The sequence below is a fragment of the Eleginops maclovinus genome, chromosome 9 (assembly GCF_036324505.1).
Source record: "Eleginops maclovinus isolate JMC-PN-2008 ecotype Puerto Natales chromosome 9, JC_Emac_rtc_rv5, whole genome shotgun sequence".
Classification (NCBI taxonomy): domain Eukaryota; kingdom Metazoa; phylum Chordata; class Actinopteri; order Perciformes; family Eleginopidae; genus Eleginops; species Eleginops maclovinus.
In genome coordinates this window covers 8,506,561-8,528,694 of record NC_086357.1, presented here as the reverse complement: position 1 = coordinate 8,528,694, position 22,134 = coordinate 8,506,561, and the positions used below count along the sequence as shown (strand labels likewise).

At 39.8% G+C, this 22,134-nt stretch overlaps 1 protein-coding gene across 1 annotated transcript in view; it reads right to left on the bottom strand.

Moving 5' to 3' along the window:
• Positions 1-3,645: 3,645 nt before the first annotated feature.
• The window catches only part of gmds (GDP-mannose 4,6-dehydratase), a 159,918-nt gene continuing 141,429 nt past the window's right edge, over positions 3,646-22,134 (bottom strand). The window contains exons 10-11 of the mRNA XM_063890629.1: positions 5,442-5,510; positions 3,646-4,122 (exon numbers count right to left, since the gene is read on the bottom strand). Of these exons, the coding sequence (XP_063746699.1) occupies positions 4,060-4,122; positions 5,442-5,510 (132 nt within the window). The 3' untranslated portion in view covers positions 3,646-4,059. The remainder of the gene's footprint in view (positions 4,123-5,441; positions 5,511-22,134) is intronic.

Below are 22,134 nucleotides of genomic sequence, written 5' to 3'. Positions count from 1 at the left end.
AGCCTTAAAGCTAACGTAAACAATGAGCTATTGGCTCCACTGCTGCACCTTCCACAGGGAGGTTTAAAGCGAGTTTAACTGCAGAATTGACACTCAAAATCACACTTTCTCATGCACAAAGCCTCATAATAATACAAAACAATAGATTATTGCTTCAAACTAATTGTGATTGATGCAACACTCAAGAGACAGGAAGGCAAAAGCAGTCACGACTCGGAATCGTTTTTCATTGCGAGGACAAGACAGGAGGAGGTGATCGAGGTCAATGGAGAGGAAGTCAACAATGCACTTTAGGAAAGGACGGTGTGAAGCCTGCAGTACAGGCTGTCACTGCCTTATCTGAAGCCCCCTCACCATAGTGTATTGTTGGGACAGTTTGCAGGCCTAACGCCTCAGGATAAAAAGAGTCCCAGAGGAGGAATATAGACGCTGCCTATACGCGTAAGAAGTGCACTAAAATCTCATAATTAAGGATATGTTATTGTGCCATTTTAATGTTCAGGTAATTGACATCATTTTATAATATACATCGCCTCAAGGGATCACAGTTGTGTATGAGCTTGCAGATGTCTTGTTTGGGAAATATTCAGTGGATTAACTGAGGGACTATTTTCTAGCGCAGTCTCTAATTCGGACCCTTAAAACGACTTTTTCACCGAAGTTTTTACTTGAAGTATAACAGCCACAGTATTGAGCTGTTATATTTTGCTTCAAGCATTTTTGGAGCTAAATATATTAAAAACAAATCCCTAATATGCATGCATGTTTTCTACATCGAAAATTGGAAGCAAATACAGTAGAAACAATAAATGCAATATTGATGGTGAGCCCATACGCTTATTTGAATGTTTACAAACAGGTTTTATTTTAAAACTTTGCAAGTAGGATAGTTTAAGAATTATACATTTTAATGCATTAAAACTTAAATGCAGAAGAGTAGGACGTTCAAAATAATGTAGGCCTACTTTTAGTACCCACGCTAGTCTGTGTGATGTGTTGTGTCATTATCCTGCAGCATTCTGACACCATACAAAGACTAGACTGAGTTGGTTGCCTCATGTTCGTTTTTGAGTTTTCCCAAAAATATGAAGCACTGCTTAGCTAAATACTTATATTTAGTTTAAGCCTTCAAATAAATAATGCCCGAATTTTAACACAAAGAAGGTAAACTCTTAAGATAATCTTCTGGTATATTTCATGCTGAAGATTTGTATTATGCGTCACAGATTATTGATGATAGTCGGATGGTGTTTTTTTTTAACTTATATTTGTATTTCTTCCATAATTCTTCAACATGAAATATTGCTCACTCCGTTTCATTATTTGATTCGTCATAGATATAATTCATGAGCTGATTTGATTAATATCAGTTTAAATGTGCGACGTATTTCTTATTAGTATTTGGGAAAGCTTTAGAAAAAGTTATTAGAAGAGTTATTTTAATCGTCCCAATAAAACTTCTATTACAACATAACTGCAGCTAAAAATTGTAAAAATAATATAGAATATATAAAATAATAGATCGGTTTTTTTTAATCAATAATGGTATTTAGTCATTTCGACCTTCTTTATGAAATGAGAAACATCAAGATATTATTTTCGACCTTAGCAGCTCAAACCTACAATGTCAAGCACTTTATTTTAGAAAATAATTTAGATTGAGCTTCCACAGAATATGTTTTCTAAAAATTGATCAACATATTTCCTTTTATCCTAAACACAAGCATTTAAGACAAAACTTCAAAATTACTGCTTTAAAATAAGCTTTCCTTATCCCTCCTGCAGTTTTTAAATTTGAATAACTATTTTCTAAAATCCTGCCAGAAAAACATAATATTCATCTCTTACAGGGAATTAAGGAATCAAAAGTTTAAATCGACCGTTTCATCTCCTTAACATGTTTGTGTAGCTGCACGGAGGTTTTTATTTCTTTACAGAGGTGGTCCAAACCCAGACGAGTTTTACTTTTTGTGAGAGCCAACAGTAAACCTGATCACACGGCTCGGCTAATTGTTGTTGAGCGGTCCGCAGTGCACCTGCGGCAGGCTGCAGCTCAGTATGTGTGTGTGTGTGTGTGTGTGTGTGTGTGTGTGTGTGTGTGTGTGTGTGTGTGTGTGTGTGTGTGTGTGTGTTCTCGCGCGGTTTCAGGGCCCAAAACAACCTCAGCGCACATCTGGATTCAATTGAGGTAGCGCACAGAGACTCAGCGCTGTCCAGGTGGATCACAGTCTTTAATGTCCTTATAGGTGCCGTCCCAGAAACACAGACACACACCCTTTCACACCCCAAGCCCCAGGATAAGGTGAATGTAAAACCACTCTTCACCAAAATAATACCAGCGGTGGAAAGTATCTAAGTAAATGTACTTAGTCACTGCACTCTTTTCTATTTTCAGCTACTTTATGCTGTAGGCTAGTGATTTTAGCTGACAGCTTTTGTTACGCCAAAGGTTCTACACTGAAAAAACCAAAAACGTCGACTTTAATTAAATGCATCATGTCAAAACATTTCACGCAAATATTGTGTTGGTTGAACCTGTTCGTTTAAATAGGTTCAACTTGATATTGTTGCTTTAATTACCCTAATACAGTTATGTGAAATTTGACGATTTGTTAAAGTCAACGTTTCAGTTTTTTCAGTGCAACATATACCATATAAGAAAAGCTTTCAAATATCCCCTGATACTTTTCTTTATACTGACCTATATATTGTTTAAACGATTTTTACTACTACCATAAAAACTGAAACTTATGTATCAGTCATTTAATATTATATAACAATATAGGATATATTTATTTATTCAGTTGGCAGCCTACTTTTTATTGTCTAGAATTCTTTACGTCACATGCTGTTCTTAAGTAGCCTAAAAAGAAAATCTGTACACTGGTAAATCCCCCAAAATACTAAAATAAGCAAATACAACTTTCCCTATATGAATTATTTTTATTTCAATGTTTTTAATTACGATCAGGGAAGATGTAAGAAAATAAAAAAATATCAAACTGATTAATCACCTAAAGTGGCATTTTGCTATATCAGGCATGGTTGTTGCAACAAAATGATCTTTTAGCAATATTTCCATGCTGCCCTGCGGACACTATCGTAATTAAGTGTAAATTGACTAAAGAGAAGAGGAAAAATATGCTGCTTGTTGAAGAGAGAGAATGCATTTCACTGGGTTTAAATGTCTCCTGTTGGGGAAGAGTTTTCCCTGTAGCAGGATCTGTACGCTCACTGCACCCTCGACATTTGCAGCCAGACAAGAGGCGTTTGAGAGCGGGACACATGGGGCTCTGGGACCCCGGGAAAAACGCACTTCCTGCCGAATAAAAGAGTGCAGTGTGCTCTGAAATAAAAAACCCTGGAAAGCTGGAGCAAGCAAATTGGAGAGAAACGACAGGACCTGAGCCAGCCAACATCTGCAGAACCTGGGCACACACACACTCTCTCACACACTCACCTGACTGACATACCTGCATTTAAATCCTGCACGAAGATTTGCAGGCTGCTGCCTTTAATTATCACACTTTCAATGGCAGGCCTAACAGGATAATCACATAAACAAACAGACAAAAAATAACAAGAAAAACAACACAAAATAAAAGAAACATCAAAGTTGTTTAGCATTAGAGATACTTCAGGACATAATGTAAAAAGACCAGTCTTTATTGAATGAAACATGTGTTCATTTAATGCAATCAATTGTATTTTCCAAAACAAGATAAAAACGTTATTATTTTATTCATTTACATTTTCTGCCGTTTCCTCCTCTGACAGAAACAACCTATTCGACCGGTTTAAATCAATTTCCATCACAATCAAAATAAACAAAATACATAAATAAACCCTTAAAACTTGCCATTTATATAAATTATGACATAATCAGTGTGGAAATATAAAAGGCTTCTGTGCTATATGACAACAAATGGAATCAAAGTTACATGATGACAAGAAATCATAGAAAGAACGAAAAATAGACATCAAGATAAAAATGCAGCATGTTCCCGCCACGTCTGGAGAAACAGGAGTTTTTAAATGGATGGAATGACTGATTTGGACTCAGGCGTTGGGGTTTTTCTTCATTAGCTGGATGTCAGCATCCACCATCTCCTTCACCAGCTCCTGCAGAGGCAACACAAGGCTTTTTGAGCTGTTGGGAATGTTGAATTAAATAAGCCTAGTAACAAAAACACAATAAACCTGCTGACTTTAATTACAATTATTTGTCTTGTTGACAAAAATGTATAAAAATGCCCGTTCAGTATCAGCAATAATAACATTAAATCATTTATTGACTTTCAACTGAAATGTATGTGTAGAATGACTGATGATAACGGCTGGATATTAAACCAACATAGCTTTATTTATTGTTTCACAGACCGAAATATATCCCCTGCACTGAATTTGGGAAATATCTAACAAAAAAATCAATTGTCAGGTCAGATTCTTGCCATTTCCTATTTTGTCATCAATTTATTCAAAATTCTATGGCTTCTTGTGCTTGATTGAGAACTTTAAAAAAATAGTTTTGGTATTAGTTTCAATCTCAGGCTGTGTATTTAACAATATAAGGCCCTCCAGTCTCTACACTATCATGGTCACAATGTTTTACGAAATGATTAGTTGTATTTATAATGCTTATAATTAAATACATCAAAAGAAAAAAGGTATTTCTGTCTTTGCTCTTAAGTTTGGAGACTGTTTCCTGATGTAAAGCATGATACATTGAAAGAGCTGAAACGTTAACTTTAATTAAATGTATTGTGTCAGCAAATTACACATAACTGTATTAGGATAGTTGAAAGCAACGTTTTAGTTTTTCCAGTGAAGTTAAAAGCTAAATATGCGAGCTAACTTATTTAAATATGTGGTTTCTCATTGCTTTGCTATATCGTGGAATCCAGTGGAAACATATTCTCTTTTATTATTTTTACTTCAAAAACATTTTCAATGAAGGAAGCAATTTTTATTCCATTCCATAAAACATATTGTAGATTTATTCACATCAGGCTAACATCACACACGTTACTCAGAGACTTCATAGTGTGCCTGTCGTTTTTTTTTTAATGTTACAGGCCTCAGTAGTCTGATCACAAAAACTAGGCTGGTGCTAAGTCACTAAACAAGAAATATCCTATCCTTCATCTCACTATCCCACCCACATACCAAGCTATCTCCACCCCCCTTCTGCCTTTACAGACAATTACAAAAATACAGTTTCATAGAGAGTGAGAGTTACAGCATTCCTTTTCCTGTATGCTTCAGACCAGTCCTAATTGGAAGGTATTCTTTGGCATTTTATTTTAGGACATTTTCCTTTCTGTGGCAACATATTATTGCTCCTATCATTCCATATCTATACTGGTGTTGCAAAATGTCCTCTTTCAAATCATCATATTGATTTTTAACCACGTCTTCTATCAATTGTGTGTGACACGCACCTCAAAAGTGACCTTTGGCTTCCAACCCAACCTCTGGTAAGCTTTGGTGCTGTCGCCTTGCAGGTAGTCCTGTTGAAAAGAAAAACACGCATAGAGAGAGAGAAAGGGAGAGGGGGCAGGGAAAGGAAAAGAAATAAAAACAGATTATCTGTCACGTCTAATCTGAGGAGGAGAAACCGGCAGCCATCTTCTCTGTGTCGTCCTATCATAAAGACGTACTGGATGTAACTCAATGTCCAAACTTGACGTCTTTAACAGGACGCAAGGGATGGAGGGTGATGATTACTCTCTCTCTCTCTCTCTCTCAAACACACACACACACACACACACACACACACACACACACACACACACACACACACACACACACACACACACACACACACACACACACACACACACACACACACACACACACACACACACACACACACACACACACACACACACACACACACACACACACACACACACACAGTGTCTCCCCTCTCCCGGGGAAAACGGGAGGTCACAGAGTCTCGCTGGCCATCAATCCGCCTCCTCGGCTCCCCACCACCGATCTGTCCAGACAGACCCCGTCGGTGCCAGAGGATGATGAATTGTGGGACTCTAGTGGTGTAACCCCCAGCCCAGGACCCCCCACTCACCCCCCGCCCGTCCTTCTACTCAACCCCTTACTCATTTCCCCCCCTGTTGTGTTTTGCACTGGGTTCAAGATCCAGTGAGACCCCTTCTTGAGACCACCAAAGCTTTCACTTTCACTGAGTCTTTTTTCTCTCCCACTTCTATTTCCATCTCAATTTGTTTCATCAACAGTATTAAGTTTGTTTCAGAAACACACATGTTGGCCTCAAGGGGCCTAATAAAACATTGTGGTGTAACCTGATACTGAGGATTCTTCTCTTTTTAAATTAACAGGCACTGTCTCTTCCAGTCTTGCATGCTAATTCCAAAATAAATTAAGTCTCCAAGAAAATCCTTTGTTCAAAGGTCTTCTATTTTCTATTTCTTTTTAGTTTCGCTCCTCCCCCTTTCTTTCTTTCTTTGTTGTTTTGCCTCAGTATGAAGGTTACAATGATGTCATTATTTCATTTAACTTATGTGTGATTGCTAGCATCTCATTCCACAACCACCAACATTCATTCTTCCAAACTTGGGAACCAAAATGCAGGGATTTGTTTTAATTGAGCCACAAGAACATTCAAGTAGACTTAAGTGTAAAGTTTTAACAGTTAAGTCACAGAGGATATCTATGTAGCTGCTAAAGGTAACCTGGCCACCAACTTAAACATGGTGGTTACAGAAATACAACGTAGACATTGGAAGCACTGTGATTGGTTGGCTTGGGCTTCCTGGGTTATCTCCTTCAAGCCTCTGATATGTATTAGGGCTGCACACTATAGCCTCGCTATCGTCACAGCAGTGCAAGCTTGCGCAATAGTCTGATGCAGGGACGTGCGATGGCAGCAGATAAACTCACAATGCACTTGTTAATTGGGCCGGATTCTCCGTAGTGTGAGGGGAGAGCGGCGTTGTTGGTAATCTACCCGACACGTCTTCAAACATGAAGTCTGTCCTTTTAATGTCGCATTAGGTGAGTGACTTTTTTTTGCCAAAACTATTTATTCATCTGGCCTCCTATCCTACCAGTCCTACCAGACTGATGCATTTAACTTCAACATTTACAGAATTTAGGTTGACAATTTCTCTATTTTTTCAACTTGCAATCTGGGCCTGTATAGCAGGGGGAAAACTTGTAACCAAATTCTTTCCCCAATAACGTGCAACTCTTTGTTGTTTACTGTACATTTGTACGTTTTTGATGGTGTATTGGGTACATGCCTTTTCCACACATGGGAGAAGCAGAAAACAAACTTCTGAGGTTAAAAATAAAGTCAATCTTATCTAATCTAAAGGAAATATTCTCCTTTTCAGTCATACTAGCAAAGACCAACTCAATTGCTAGTGTTGTGAGTTTCCGTCACGGTACTGTTAAACAAAAAAACGTAAATGCAGCAACTGCACTGAATAGGTTTATACCTCCAAATAAAAAAAGCAGACTTTCCTGTTGTCACTTGTATCACAGGCTAACAAAAGAAACATGATCCGGCCTGAACACATCCAGTTCAAGTTGTCGGATACAGTTGGAGTTTAGACTCTATAGAGGCCAGTTAAGTTCTTCAACATCTACCTTGGAAAACTTTCTGGATGTGACTTTGTGAGACAGGAAATGGTTTTCCCCTAACTGGGGCAACGTAGAGGTGCATTCTTGTCTGAAATATTGAATGCTGTGGCGCAACATTTCCAATAATTGGAAGCAAGATTTTAAGCCCAAACCATGAAAAACAGCCCCAGGAGCAGAACAACACAGTGAGAAATGAGAGCAGTGCTTTTATCGGACGTTGAACCTCTTGAAAATGTCTTCTCTGGGTGATCCTATTACAGAGGAACGCTCACAGCAGCACTGGCATAGTTCAGCCTTTTAGAGAGCAGGGTCCCACATCTCAAAGAGGCTCAACAGCGTTTAATCACACTCTTCTGATTACACCCAAATGCAAGAACACTGAACACAGTGAACAAGTACAGGCTGATTCAGACACTGCTCAGTTTGAAAGCGCGGTTCAATTCCAGGTCTTCTTATTTTTAACTCCACATGGTGCACATATAGCCCCGCAGATGAAAGCTACAGCCCATTTTCTCCTCCGTCCGTAACGGCAGCACAAACAGACCTTTCTCATGTGAGCAGCTCTGTACATTACTCACGTCCATTGTTGGCTCTGAAGCCATAACTGGGAACATTTTCAGACTAATTACCTACAGCAATGAGACATAATTTATCATGGGGCTGAATGTAATTATTATAGGGTGACTTACTCCACAATTACATCAAATAATCCACTTGCTTCATAATTATATTGATTGGGGTTTGTAATGGAGAACATTTTGTAGCTGGCATGAAAGAAACATCAACTGCTCTCGTCACGAACATTGGAGCTTGTCTATGAAGTGTAACACATTATATATTATTAACAGAAGCTAAACCAGGTGTAACATTTCAGTGTTTCTGTCTCCTGTGTTGCTAAATGCCAAGAGTGCGGGTCCCATCTGAAGTCATGAGAGGTCAATGCCAAAAATGCAAGAAGGTTGTTTAGTTTCTGTGTGTCCAAACATTATTCAATGAACTGATGAAAACTCAAAGTGCCCCCTTGACAAAATACCAAAGGATGAAGGAAGAGAGAACACAACATAAGAAGACTCCAGCTTAAAAAGCCTCTGGTGAGAACCCTACCTGACCTGTCAGAACAAACTTAAGAAACACTGTGACTTGTATCTACCTGTTGTGAGTCAAGTTGCCAGACATCTTTGATTAACTTTAACAGAACAACTGACACATTCAAGAAGTTGAGCCAAAATTGGTCATAGGGTTAGGGTAAGGGTCATCATAGCTGACAAGTAAAAGTTCTGCTCGGCACAACTTAACCAACCAATTTGCAAAGGCAACCAATAGAGGGATTGTTTAATTGTGACGTCTTGTCTCTGGAGATGGAGAAGACATTTGTGTAGCTCTTGCCATCACCTTTCTTTGTACGAGATTACAAAACTAGACTACTAATTAGGCTGCATGCTAAGTCCACAAAGACATGAGCAGATGACAATAACTACAACACAAAGACCCTTGTGGCCAAACAACTGGAAAGCATAAATCAACTAATTGGCCAAGGTTTGGTTATTAACTCAATTCATAATAATCCCAATTTTAGTAAACCTTTTGCCAAACATGAAAATGATTGCTGATTATTTATGTAGCAAAGCGTCATGTTGTTGTAGTTAAAACTCCAGCTGAATGCTCTCTTTGCAGACCAGCTACAAGTCATTGAGGAAACCTGAAGTAGGCCTTTACTGCCAAAATGTCATGCAATGTAAGTTGACATCAGAGGCTTGACATACCTTGCTTTCATTTTCTTGATCAGATAATATTGATGAATGTTCCTGTATTGCAGATTGTGTTTAAGTCATTTCTAGGTGGTCACCCTGGTATAGTATTGGCACTAATGTGAAAAATATTCACATAATACCCAGCGCTACCGGGAAGTAAAAGGAGTCATGTCTATTATCAGCATTATCGTCATGCCTGGTCTCTAGAACCTCAGTCTGAGCTTGGCAGGAGAACATCTGTTGAAATCAGACTCTTGTCGGCTATGTCTGAGTTTAGCAGACTACCCCATAGTTCAGCATCCAGGAAGCTAATCCAGTGCCTGGTCTGTCTCAACCAGGATTTCTGCAGGTGACAGAGAATCTCACCCTCGCAGATCCGTGTGCAGAGTGTGCGGCTCAATGGAATAAAAGCTGCTTCCAAACTGCTAACAAGAGCAGCCAATTGAACTCACCCAGAACAGAGCATGTAGCAAATAATTCAAAACAAACTACTTACAGACGGGGGCACAATATAATCTTCATATGGATCCGATTTGCAACCAAACCCAATGTTTCGGTACATCCTGTTTAAAGCATGGCTCTGCCCATGTCTGCAAATACGCAGTCATGATAATAACAACAAGTGGTAGAAGAGAGCCGAAGATTAGCCGTGACTATATGTGCCCCTCAACCTGCGAGCATTAGACACATTTTAGAGGATATATGTCCATGAACTACGCCCACTAACTATCTGAGACCATGTTACAGGCCTATCATCACAGTCTCTGAGGAGGAGTGCATGATGAGAAGGAATTAAGAGGGTGAGGACTTGCATGTTTTCATATGTGAACCAAATTGAGACTATAGTTTCACTTCTTATGATGTCCATGATAGCTTCAGAGCTGGCAAAACCCTGGTAATATAGACAGATATTTAATCATTTTCCTCATCATGCCCGTCGCCTTCAAAAACAAAATATTCTGTGAGCACGTAGATCCTTAATATTAGTTTGCTTGTTACTCAACACAGACACACAAGTCTTTGTTTCAGATTTTTTTCTCCAGTCTTATGAAGTTTAAACAATTCATAAGTACACTATCAATTATGCTTAGAGATTGTCAGAGACACCACATTGGTACATTTGCTTTAGCAGAACAAAAACTGGCATCTTGCCCTAACAAACGTAAAATTGTTGCAAAATCCAAATGAATTGATTAAAGTTGGTCAATTCATTCAAGGACGAGTTCGCCTCAGTAAAAGCGGCAGAGTGAAATAATGCTGAAAATGGTTTTAATTCATGTTCTTATATCAACGCTCTCAGGTAAGTGGATACTCTTCTATTGTTGTCGTTTACAGTATGCTTAACTGTTAGAACTGAGAAATGATCTGGGAGACTTTCACGGTTATTCAAGTGGTCAGTTTGCTTCAATGGCTCACCATCTAACAGGGGCCAGTTAGAACTGGAATACATTTTTTCGTGGTGGTTAATTTCTATTGACCTTTGATAAATTGAACACAGGACTAACACATTTTGTTTGACTGCTTAAAAATACCTTGTCTTCCAACCTGTAAAGGACCTCTTATTTCTCAAAATATGACTTTTGTCGCTGAGGCAAAGCGGAATGAAGATGACCGTGTTATGGTTATTCGAAACATCTTAGGACAACTATTCACATCCTAATTCGTGCCATCAGAGAATCTTGATGTCCTTCAACTGTGACCAAACTTTTCATTAACATAAATCATGTAGTTTTAGTTATTATAAATGAAATGGCATGAGTAATTCTTTTTTTGTGAGGCTTGTACAAATAAGTATGTGTCGCCAGATCACAAAATGTTTATATGGGTATAGTTCTTAAGCAGTGATAAAAGAAACATTTTTTTATTTAGTTTGGTGTACTAGGCATACTAACAGAGGGGACTAGACCTTAATAATATATTTTATTTGTATAGCACACTTTAAAAACAACGTTTTCTCAAGGTGCTTACTCTATACCTTGCCTCTCTAAAGGGCTGTTCTTGCCGTAACCTTGATGATTCAATCTCACGCTCAGACATGAAGCGTTCTCTTCAGCTCTAATAAAACATCATAACTTTTATATCTTCTGGCCAACTACCTGACACATCACTCCTCAGCTCTGCCTTCTTGCCTTTTCCCTTACACTCTCTACTCTAATAAAGACAGAACGCCATAAAATATAATCTTTAGAAATGTAAAGTCAGAGACGAATAGAGTGTGATCATGGTCCATAAAGCACACAAGCAGTAAAAGGCACTCAGAGAAAGCATTTAACGCAAAGGAATTCTGGTATCACTGCAAGGCCTTTCCATAAATCACACAGCAAAGCGGGGCTGACCTCCAAACACATAAGGGGCATGCACGCAAACATGGATTAGCGTGTGAACACACACAAACACACACAAGCACCTTCAACACTGGTATGAACGGAAGGGTATAAAAATGCTAAATATCCCTAATTCTATTTGATTTTCTTCCTACTGGAAACCCACACACTTACGGGAGACACATCAAACGTTCTCAAGAAAACAAGTCTCTCTCTTTCTCTCTCTGAGGGTTGCATGCTGTGAGACTATGATGTGGTTTTGGAAGCCCAGTAGCGTCTCTGGTATTTGTACAGTAGTGGACATGAGGCTGCGAATACAGAGACTTCAAAGGAAATCAGATAAAACGGCCGGGAGCACTCTGAGAGTTTGGAGCCCACGCTCTCCATGTCCCCAACAGACCCAGATGTTCCGAACAGACCAAGACGCTCTGACCTTTGACCTCGCTGGGGTTTAGATTGAAGAACTTAAACTAGGTTCTTGGCTTTTTATACCCAGGATGAATTGGGGACAGGAAAAAGGGACGAAGAGGAAAAATCCATTCTCCCTCCAGAGCCCTGGCACTGCTTCCTGTCTGTATGGACAGGGTTCACCGTGGTACCAGGTGTGGGAGCTGGCATAAGGGTGTGCAGGTGGGGACACAATCCCAATAAAAACAAATAAAAAAAGAGAGCTTAATCTTTCCTAGTTGTACAGACTCAGAATCACAAATATGTCACTGGTAAATTTCTTGACCCTTTAACTTACTTTAAAGCACAAAAGGTTTCAGCTGTGTGGAGGGAATTGTTCCATCAGATGGAATATTTATTTCATAAAAACATTTTAGAACACAATCCGGGGTAAAATGGGGTAAAAAGATACAGTTAATGGATAGTGAGATCATTTACAAGTCACAGAAGAAGAAGAAGGAACAAAGAATTGTGTTTTTTCCTTAACTTACTCAAATGTTTTCAAATTCTAGAGAGTTTGACAACTATTCAAATAAAACAATAGGGCACCAAGGCTCCCAGAGCCGTTACCGACACGTAACGTAACAAATGTCATTCATGAAAGGTCAACACTTTGTTTGGCTTCAAAAGTCACAAGACAAAAAAGTTGAAACCAGTAAAATAGAAAGTAACATAAATAAGATAGACTTTTGAAAACAGATGAGATTAAAATCATAATTTTATGTTATGCTTTGGCAACACTAATGTATTTCACAAACCTATCAAGAAGTAAAACTGTGAAATATTATTTAAAAAGAATACAGAGAGACTTTTGTGCAGAAAAGTATAGATTAATAAATTGATTGTATTAATGCATCATATTATATTTGGATTTATATTTTTGAATTGCTTTGGAATTATGAATACAAATTAATGTAAGAAATCCCATGAATGGAACTGATCAAGATTTGGGAAAAACGATTTCTTTAATAAGATAAAGGAAGTTCTGGGGGTTATACAGTATCGGGGAATTGCATTTTAAATAATTCTAAGATGCTGTGTCTTTAAGACACTTATTAGCCTCTGCCAGAGAGAGGTGATAGGCCAGGTCCAGTGTGTGTGTGAGAGTGTGTTAGAGAGAGTAGGAGAGACAGAGAGAGCTGTGTGAGTTATAGCTCAAGTTTCCTTCCCCGACTCCCCATGCAGTTTAGCCTGCACACAATGTGTTGAGTGACCTCTAAAGGGTGGCCCTGTCACCCTGACGAGTACACACACACACACACACACACACACACACACACACACACACACACACACACACACACACACACACACACACACACACACACACACACACACACACACACACACACACACACACACACACACACACACACACACACACACACACACACACACACACACACACACACACACACACACACACACACACACGCGAATGGTAGGCGCAGATCATAAAAGACTAAACATCTAGATCTAAAGACCACTGCGGGTTCGCACACACACGAAACAACAACAGGAAACAATTAGCAGGAAGGAGGAAAGTGTGAATCTCCACTGGAGAATGGTAAAAGCCGGTCGAGATATTAAAAAGCCCAAACATCACAAACTGTCACTACACTTCATCTCCTCCGGGCTCTGTCGTTGATTGCTCTCCATCAGTGCTCATTAAAATTCCTGGGGGAGCCGTGTGATAAATATTTACGCGGCTGAGGACACACTCCGCACACACTCCCGAGCTGCTGGATCACGCTGCCGATAGTGTTAAGTGCCCAGGAGGCTCTGGCGAGCGAGAGGGATCCACAGCCTGCCGCCTGCTTGCATGCGCGAAGCATTTACTGTCAAGATAACGGCAGGGGGGCGTCGATTTATGGCCGTTAATCAAAGGTTTGAATTTCTGTGTGTGTGTGTCAACGTCCAATGATAATCATTTAATGTGAAATGAAGAGGAAAATATCTCACATTCGCACATCTGGATATAAACACATTTCACACAGACACACACACACACACACAGAGTTTAACCACAGTGAAGCTGGACTCCTCACTACTGTTCCACAAAGCTGTTGGCGTTGCCCCCCCTCCCCCTCCTGTATTCTATTATTCCTGCGGACGGGAAACAGATCATAATTCCTGGAGTCAGCAAAAAGCTGCAGACTGAGAGAGTGAGAGGTGAGGGGAGGGAGGGAGGAAAAGAGAGTAAGAGAGGAGGGAGGGAGAAAGTGATTGAAAGTTGGGCTGGGAGGGGGGCCCAGGTGACATGTTCCCTTCACTGAGGTCAAACTGAAACTGTGCAGTTAGGTCATTTCAAGTGAAAACGTGTTTAGTCTGTTTGCGCATTTGTATATTATAGATTGGGTGAAGTAACCCTCAGTGTAATACAGGCAGTGTGTGCGCGTGTGTGTGTGTGTGTGTGTGTGTGTGTGTGTGTGTGTGTGTGTGTGTGTGTGTGTGTGTGTGTGTGTGTGTGTGTGTGTGTGTGTGTGTGTGTGTGTGTGGAGTGGTTTTCTATCAGCCTCTGGGTGTTTCATATTTCAGGAGACATCAAAGGCGAACATAATTTCCTTTCTTTAAACAACATTCTTTACAATCATACTACAAAAAGAAAGGGGGAGAGAGGGAGGCATATACAGAGAGAAAAATGTCATCCCGTCTTATCTTAATTGTTTTGTAATCTCTTCAAAGCACTGAGAGGCCTGTCTGGGCTTTGACACCCAGCCTCACTGTTTAGGTAGATGATGATTGTTTAACAGCTTTTTGTACTTTTTTTGGGAGAAATCTGGCTCCTATTTTTGTAGTTTGTCAATGACTCTGTTTAATTAAAAAACAAACATTCTCACCAGAAACACTGGTATTATTGCTGCTCTAGGAGTGGTGCAAACATACAAAATGTTTCTTTTGTAAATGAAAATGGTTGCTAATATCCCTTAATTTTTGACACTAAATAGTCCAGTACTGTTTCTTAATGTACTGTTCATTCTTCTCATCTATGATAAACTATAAAGTACTGACTGTTTTTTTAAGTGGTAGTGATGGACTAATGCTTTATTTTACTCGTGTTTTTGCACAACTTCACTCGAAGGGTTGCTTTTTACTGACATTACAGATATTTATTTACGAAGGGACAACTGAGATTATTAAACAGCTTAGTTGAATATTTGATTCTGATTGGTCGATAACGAAATTTCAATGGATGTTGATTCTTTAATAACAGAACGCTGAACCTGAGGTGAACAGAGCATTGTTAAGTAGGATCACGGGACTATTTGTAGTCATATCAATCTGCAGAAAGAAGCCGCAGAAATGTAACGTTGTGATCCTGCTACTATGTTGGTGTTCTTTTTTCATTAATGACCGCCTTGCTGCACATTATCCCTTACAGAACTGGTTTATTTCAGTGGAATTAACTGGACCTGTTCAGTCTTGGCAGATTTTTGGGTTTGCATAAACTGTGATTAAAGTGTTATTATAATCAAAGGGATTGTTAACCTACACAAGCCACAATAAACTATGCCAGTTTTCCTCTGAAATATAGTAAATGTGGATTAGCACATTTTAACTTGAGCTACATTTCACAGACTTGGCAGTGTATTTATTAGGATGATTCCCAAACAAAAAATGTGGACAAATATTGGGTCAGTGTAATAGGGCAGAAAATTGCGGGTTCATGAAAAGCGAAGTAGAATAAAAAAATGCTCTTCTTTTTTCTGATGATTCGTTGGGACAATCTAGAGACCCTTATGACCGCTTCTATCACACAAACAATTCCATTCAGTCCCCCATCAGCTCCGATAAATCACCATCACACCACATAGTCCATAGGTCACATACCAACCTTGTTTTTAGGAGCTGTTTGGGTAAAGTGACATGGATGTGAGGTGCAGAGATTAGGAGGGGAGTTAAGTTGAAGGACAAGCTAATAATGTAACACACACATACACTGGATGTGATATATGGTGTCTAATTCAGGCCTTGGCAAAGTGTTGAGGTTAGGCGAGGTGTTTCCACCCAAAATTTGCAGTCTGCAAATCTCAGCTCCCAACACACTATTTATTAGTCTGTCGCTGTTTTCACCTCAGCTGCTCTGAACATGCTAACCTCCTCCCTCCTCTCCCACTCTTATAGCCTTCCCTCATTCTCTGCATTGAGTCGGTTTAAGAAGAAGGTTTGGGCTTTCATTTTACATGTACATATATATGCTTTATATCTATATATGTGTTAGAAAAGGTGATCGAAGTCATTAAAATATACTAGGTTTGACTTCTGCTGGTCATTTTGGAGCAATCTTAATCTATTTGGTATTTCTGTAGATGACAATTAAAAAACGTCACACGTTGCTGGAAAAAAAATCCAGGTGAGGCAATTAATAAAGCAGAAAATAAGAAAAACACTGTTATTTAAAGGCTGAAGCTTTAAATAAGTGCAAAGAAAGGGAGAACATGTAAAAACGCAGCTTCAATTATGGATTTAGATTATGTCCGAGTTGACATATATACCTCAAATATAATATTTAAAAATGTCTGGTATGTCACTGAAAAAAGCCTCCTTTTTAACCTTTAAGAATCCTAAAACTCGATTAAAAACTAGATGGTTTGTATTGAAAACAGACCAAAATCAACTCACACAGAGCTGGTTTTTGCATTTCAAGGAAATCAAAGCTTAAAAGTCAATAATGGATTGTATGTTTTAAATATTAACCAAACTAAGATAATGCATATTTCACTGTCCCTGTAGCTGCATTAAGTAGTACAAAAAGGTTGGGATTCTTTCCTCAAGCTTTGAGGTATCCGCAATTATTTTTATTTCACAAAGCACTATCCACTTGGGGAAATATTATGGTTAATCTGCATTTCTGTCAAACTATTTTCTTAGGAACAATTTCTTTAATGGAAAGTGGTTCCATTGAACACAGACTGTATTTATATTTTGCTAAAATAAATCTTAAATTAAGCTCCTCAGTAATGAACAGAACTGAAGTAGAAGGTAAAAGGAAGGCGACCAGAAAGAGGGAGGCTAGAATGGGCATGCCCATCGGTCCTGGGTCAATGGATCTCAATCCCTGCTGCCTGCTCTTCTTCCTGTCTTTATCCTGCCACACCAGCGGAGACAGCAGGAGAGGAAAAGCTTGGTGTTTGGGGGGTGGGGGGTTGGGGTTGGATGACACATTGGGAGGAGGAGAGAAAAGTCTTCTATAGGCTACATCTCCTCCAGAATGGCGTTTCCTCTCTGAGCAGCATTCCTGACCTTATCAGCCCCAATAATCTGCCGTTCTCATCGTGCCCAAACAGGGAGAGTCAGAGAGTGTGTAGGAGAGACTCTTTCACACTAACTCTCTCTTTCTGCGTCTGCTAGCTGGTGATAGAGTGATAAAGCCAGGAGAAAAACAGCGAGCTGTCTGACGCTCAGAGGAAGTGGTCGCTCCGTCCCGCAGACAAAGCATGCTACAAAATCGCAAAGAATCTCAGAGAGGGGAGGAGAGAGAGCAGTTATTGAAAGTAACTAAACACAATTAAGTAATGTATTTAAGTACAACTGAAGTACTTTCAGTATTTTCATTCTGTGCCGTTAACTATTGCTACCTCACTTGATTTTCCTGGTAAATGTTGTAATTGTGAACCCACTGTAATTGTTATCACTTTGAAGATAAAAAAACTTTCATACTAAAAATGTGACAAAACCACAGTTACCAAAATAAAAGCAGGCATGGGGGGAGGGCGTGGGAGACAAACTCCAGACTCCTTTGGAGGCAACTTGAGCCTTTGCAGACCATTAATATGCACAACAATTCAAGATTCTAAGGTTTTAATGTCATGTGCACATACGCTACAATGTAGAGATGGCAATGGAAATCTTAAGTCCCGAGCTCACACTACAGGAAAGAAAACCCGAAGGAGCATTATTTGTATGGGGCCTCTCTTTTAAGTAGCTAAAATAGGTTTTCCTGCCATCTCCGTCCACTGGTACATTGTTTAGCTGTTGTGCTGCTGTCTGTTTTGAGGCTCTGCCCACTGCGAACTACTGGAAGTGATCAACTAACTAAAGAGGAGTACCTCAGACAACCCCGCTTCAAATAACTATCTCCATTCCTTTCGTGCATAAGAAATAATTATCCAACAGCATTACTGTATCATCTTGAACAGGAGCAGGTGTGTCGAAAGCGTCCCTGAATGGACCGAGCATCAAACTTGTGGATACAAGTCTCCTTTTATTTTGGTGTTAACATTGTAGTGAACAAAAAGTCTCCACACTTCACCTGCGGTTAGGCGGTGAGTATTGATGTGTGTATGAATAGGTGTGATCCACCTAATATCAAAAACAAATATTCGCCTATTGATGAAATAAAATGTGCTCTCCATTGAGTCCTGATTACATATAGTATGTATAATACTGAGATAAACACACTTCTGATACAGTAGGAACATTTTGAATCTATCATGAACACTATAATCTATCATGACTTTGCGGTTGTTCTAATGCACATTTAGGAACATAGCATGGTTAAAAAATTGTAGACAAACTAACTGAACTTTATTGGGAGAGAGAACAAAGGTGATCATCAATCATAGTTTACAGATTGTCATTCCGGTTGAACCACCTTAATTGCTTCGGTGTATACTCAAGATATATTTGGGCCATTTCCAACGTTGTGGGAGGGTCCACTATTAGTTTTACATGGGATCAGATAATTAGGTAGATCAATTGTCCGACTGCTTGTGCCAACAACCAGGTCTAGAAAAAGTTAAACTTTGTAAAAAAAGTTATTCTTTATATACATTTTGAAAGCATTTCTAATACTTGGAGTGGATTCCTTTTAACATTCTGTTACTGCTATGAAACTTCCTCCAAGTAGAGCGGAGCAGTTGAGTAGGGAAGTGGGAGGAAGCAAAATATGACGGACGAGCTCAGAGAATGATTGAGTGAGAAAGAGAAATAAATTGAGCAAGAAGTGAGACAGTGAGACAGGGAGGGAGGGAAAGTAATGCGACAGAGCAGCCTTAGGGTTACAGGAATGTGGGGGCTCCTGAGTTCAGTAGGGTTCGAGTGTGTGTGTGTGTGTGTGTGTGTGTGTGTGTGTGTGTGTGTGTGTGTGTGTGTGTGTGTGTGTGTGTATGTGTGTGTGTGTGTGTGTGTGTGTGTGTGTGTGTGTGTGTGTGTGTGTGTGTGTGTGTGTGTGTGTGTGTGTGTGTGTGTGTGTGAGAGAGAGAAAGATAGACATACAAGTGTGTGAATACTGGGGCGACTGAAGAGAGCAGCCCTAGAATTAATTACCTAATCAAGATAACAAGGCAGGGAAAGACATTAGAGAGGTCACACTACAATTAACCTCTTAGTCCAAAGCTCTTTCTCTCACACTCACACACACACACACACACATGCACACACACACACACACACAATGAACGAGTCAAAGAGGTGGGGGTTCATTGCAGAAAAACACTCTGAATAAAAGTCACATTTCGACATTACCTTCCAGGACTGGCTTTGGCTGATCACTCAACACAATGTGCTTTTATTTTGAAGCATTTCCTGTATCTTGCTTTCCTTTTTTTTTTTTTTTTTAAGGGACTCTACCTGTCCCGTTCGAGAAACCCTGGCAGAGGCGGGTTGTTTACAGTGGGATATTGAGTGAGTCAGGGGCTCGAGTGGAGTGGAGTCGGATGTGGTTCACACATTCCACCAGAGACTCAGATTACACAGCAGGAAACACCGGCCCTGCAACACACACACTGCCCGACTCTGTGATTTATAAACACTCCGCTGTATGCGACACACACACTCTCGCAGAGGCACACATTAAAATCTCAGTGAGTCGCGCCAAGCCGGTGCTACACCTCATTCCCTAACTCACTCTCTCCTTTCCTTTCCTTCCTTCCTGCCTTTCCTGTCATTCTCAAACTCACGGCTCCGAGCTCCGTATTCGTTTTTCTCTTTCTGACACTAATCACAATGAAGAGGCTCCAGAGGGATGACTTCACCTCGAGATAGTACTAGTAATATATCCAGACATAGTTGATGCTTCAGTAAAAAGCAGTAAATGAATAATGATTTCATGTATTCCATGCATAACTGTATTTATCTGAACTTTTTTGTGGTTGACTACTGTGAGGTTAGCCAAGAGGAAATGTTGCACAATCACTTTTTTTAGTTCTCAAGGAATATATTTACATAAATAAGATCAAAATGTAATTGGGGGAAAAAACATGTACTACTTGCGACCAAATTGGATTGCTCAATTGTTTTGCAATAGTACATTTTAATGGCACAGTAATATGATGTTTGCTGTGCATGCGTACAGGGTTGGGAAAAAATGATGTAATACTGGAGGACAATATAACTTCCTGCGCTCAGGACTGCTTTGGTAGATTGAACACCATGAGGAATTCTCAAGTATTTACTTTAAATACTATTCTAGGGCTTAAAATAATTATTTTCATTATCAACAAATGTGCTGATTTTCTTTCTCCATTAATTGTTTGGTAAGTAAAATATCAGAAAATAATGGACATTTCCATGTCAACGTCCAAGGTGTTGACTTTTCTCAGTCCAAAACCTCCAAATACTCAGTTAAATCTCATATAGCTGAGAAAAGGAGGAACTCTTAGTATTTTAGGGCCTGAAAAAAAGCCACTTTCTCATGAAAAATTACTTTAAAGATTGATCTAATCAAAAATAATTGGAAAGTATTTGTTTTGGCAAACGCCTGCAGATCTTATAATTATCCAAAAATGGAAATGTCTACTTTCTCAACAGAACTTACAGCAACGTGAGTCACCAAACATTTTTTTGAGACCAAAGATTTTTTATATAAAGCCCAAACATATTCGAGCTTGCTTTGGGAATAAGGTTGGCAGGTTATACGTTTTTTATTGGTGTAAGGCACTGTGCTTGGTGGCTATGGAAAATGCAAACACTGATGCTCGGAAATGCTGCCTGCAGAGCCTGAGATAACCTTTAGGAACTAAACTACTTTTGGAAGATTTATTTTTTTGAATTCTCGTTCTCATAAGCCTCACATTACAGCGCAACATTCAAAACAGAAAGCAGCATAATTTATAAGAACGTCCTGACAGTGAAGGTTGAGCACTGGCTCTACTTCTCTCGGGGGTTGAGGTCTGAAAACCTGCCCAGATCCTCCCCTCTGACAGTCTGAATGCAACGCTCCCTGAAAGCTGCTCAGTGCACAACTCTGGGTAATCAAGCCCAGCTGGGACTAGGGGGCAAAGACACAGGCTGACATAACTCACCCTTTTCTCCCTCACGCTGTCAACAACCTTCTCTACCTCTCTATCCCTTCTTTTTCCACCTTGTCCGGCAGGTTTCTCTCGTCAGGCCCAGCACAAAGTAAGGCTGGCTGATAGCGGAGGAATCCTGGCCCACAATCCTCATTATCTTGGTCTGACCGCGGCCAACAAATTACTATTATGTGCTGAAGATATACCTATCCATCGCAAGGCTGACAAAAAAAACTATATTAAAATACATGCAAAACAGAAACAACTTCTCAGACGGTTGGATATCTGCCTACAGCCTGAAGCAGAACTGGAGACACTGCTTGAGATTGTGGAGCCAACGCGTTCCTCGCCTTAATAACACAGTGTAAGTCCCCATCTTTATCAATGCTCCTTTATGTTCCTACACCTTCATATCTAATGTGGCTGCCAGGTCTCTCTGTTTCTCTCTGGGAGCAGTACCGGGTCAGTCTGTGGGTTGGACTGCTGAGGGGCCCAGGGTGGTTCCGCTCTGACGGTAGGAGGAAACTCCTTCAGGAAATACCATACTGCCAGACACACACACAATCCACAATCTCTCTTTCTCCAACACGCCGACTAAAGCTCCTGCAAAAACAGCTCGGTTAACATTCAAGTCAAGCCCTCTCCTTTCAGAGAAGCCTTTAGAAAACACAGCTATGCTCGGTTTACAATATTCTCAGGTAGTGTATCTTGCATGCTAAACCTGCAGTGTTTCACAACATAGATTTTGGCTGG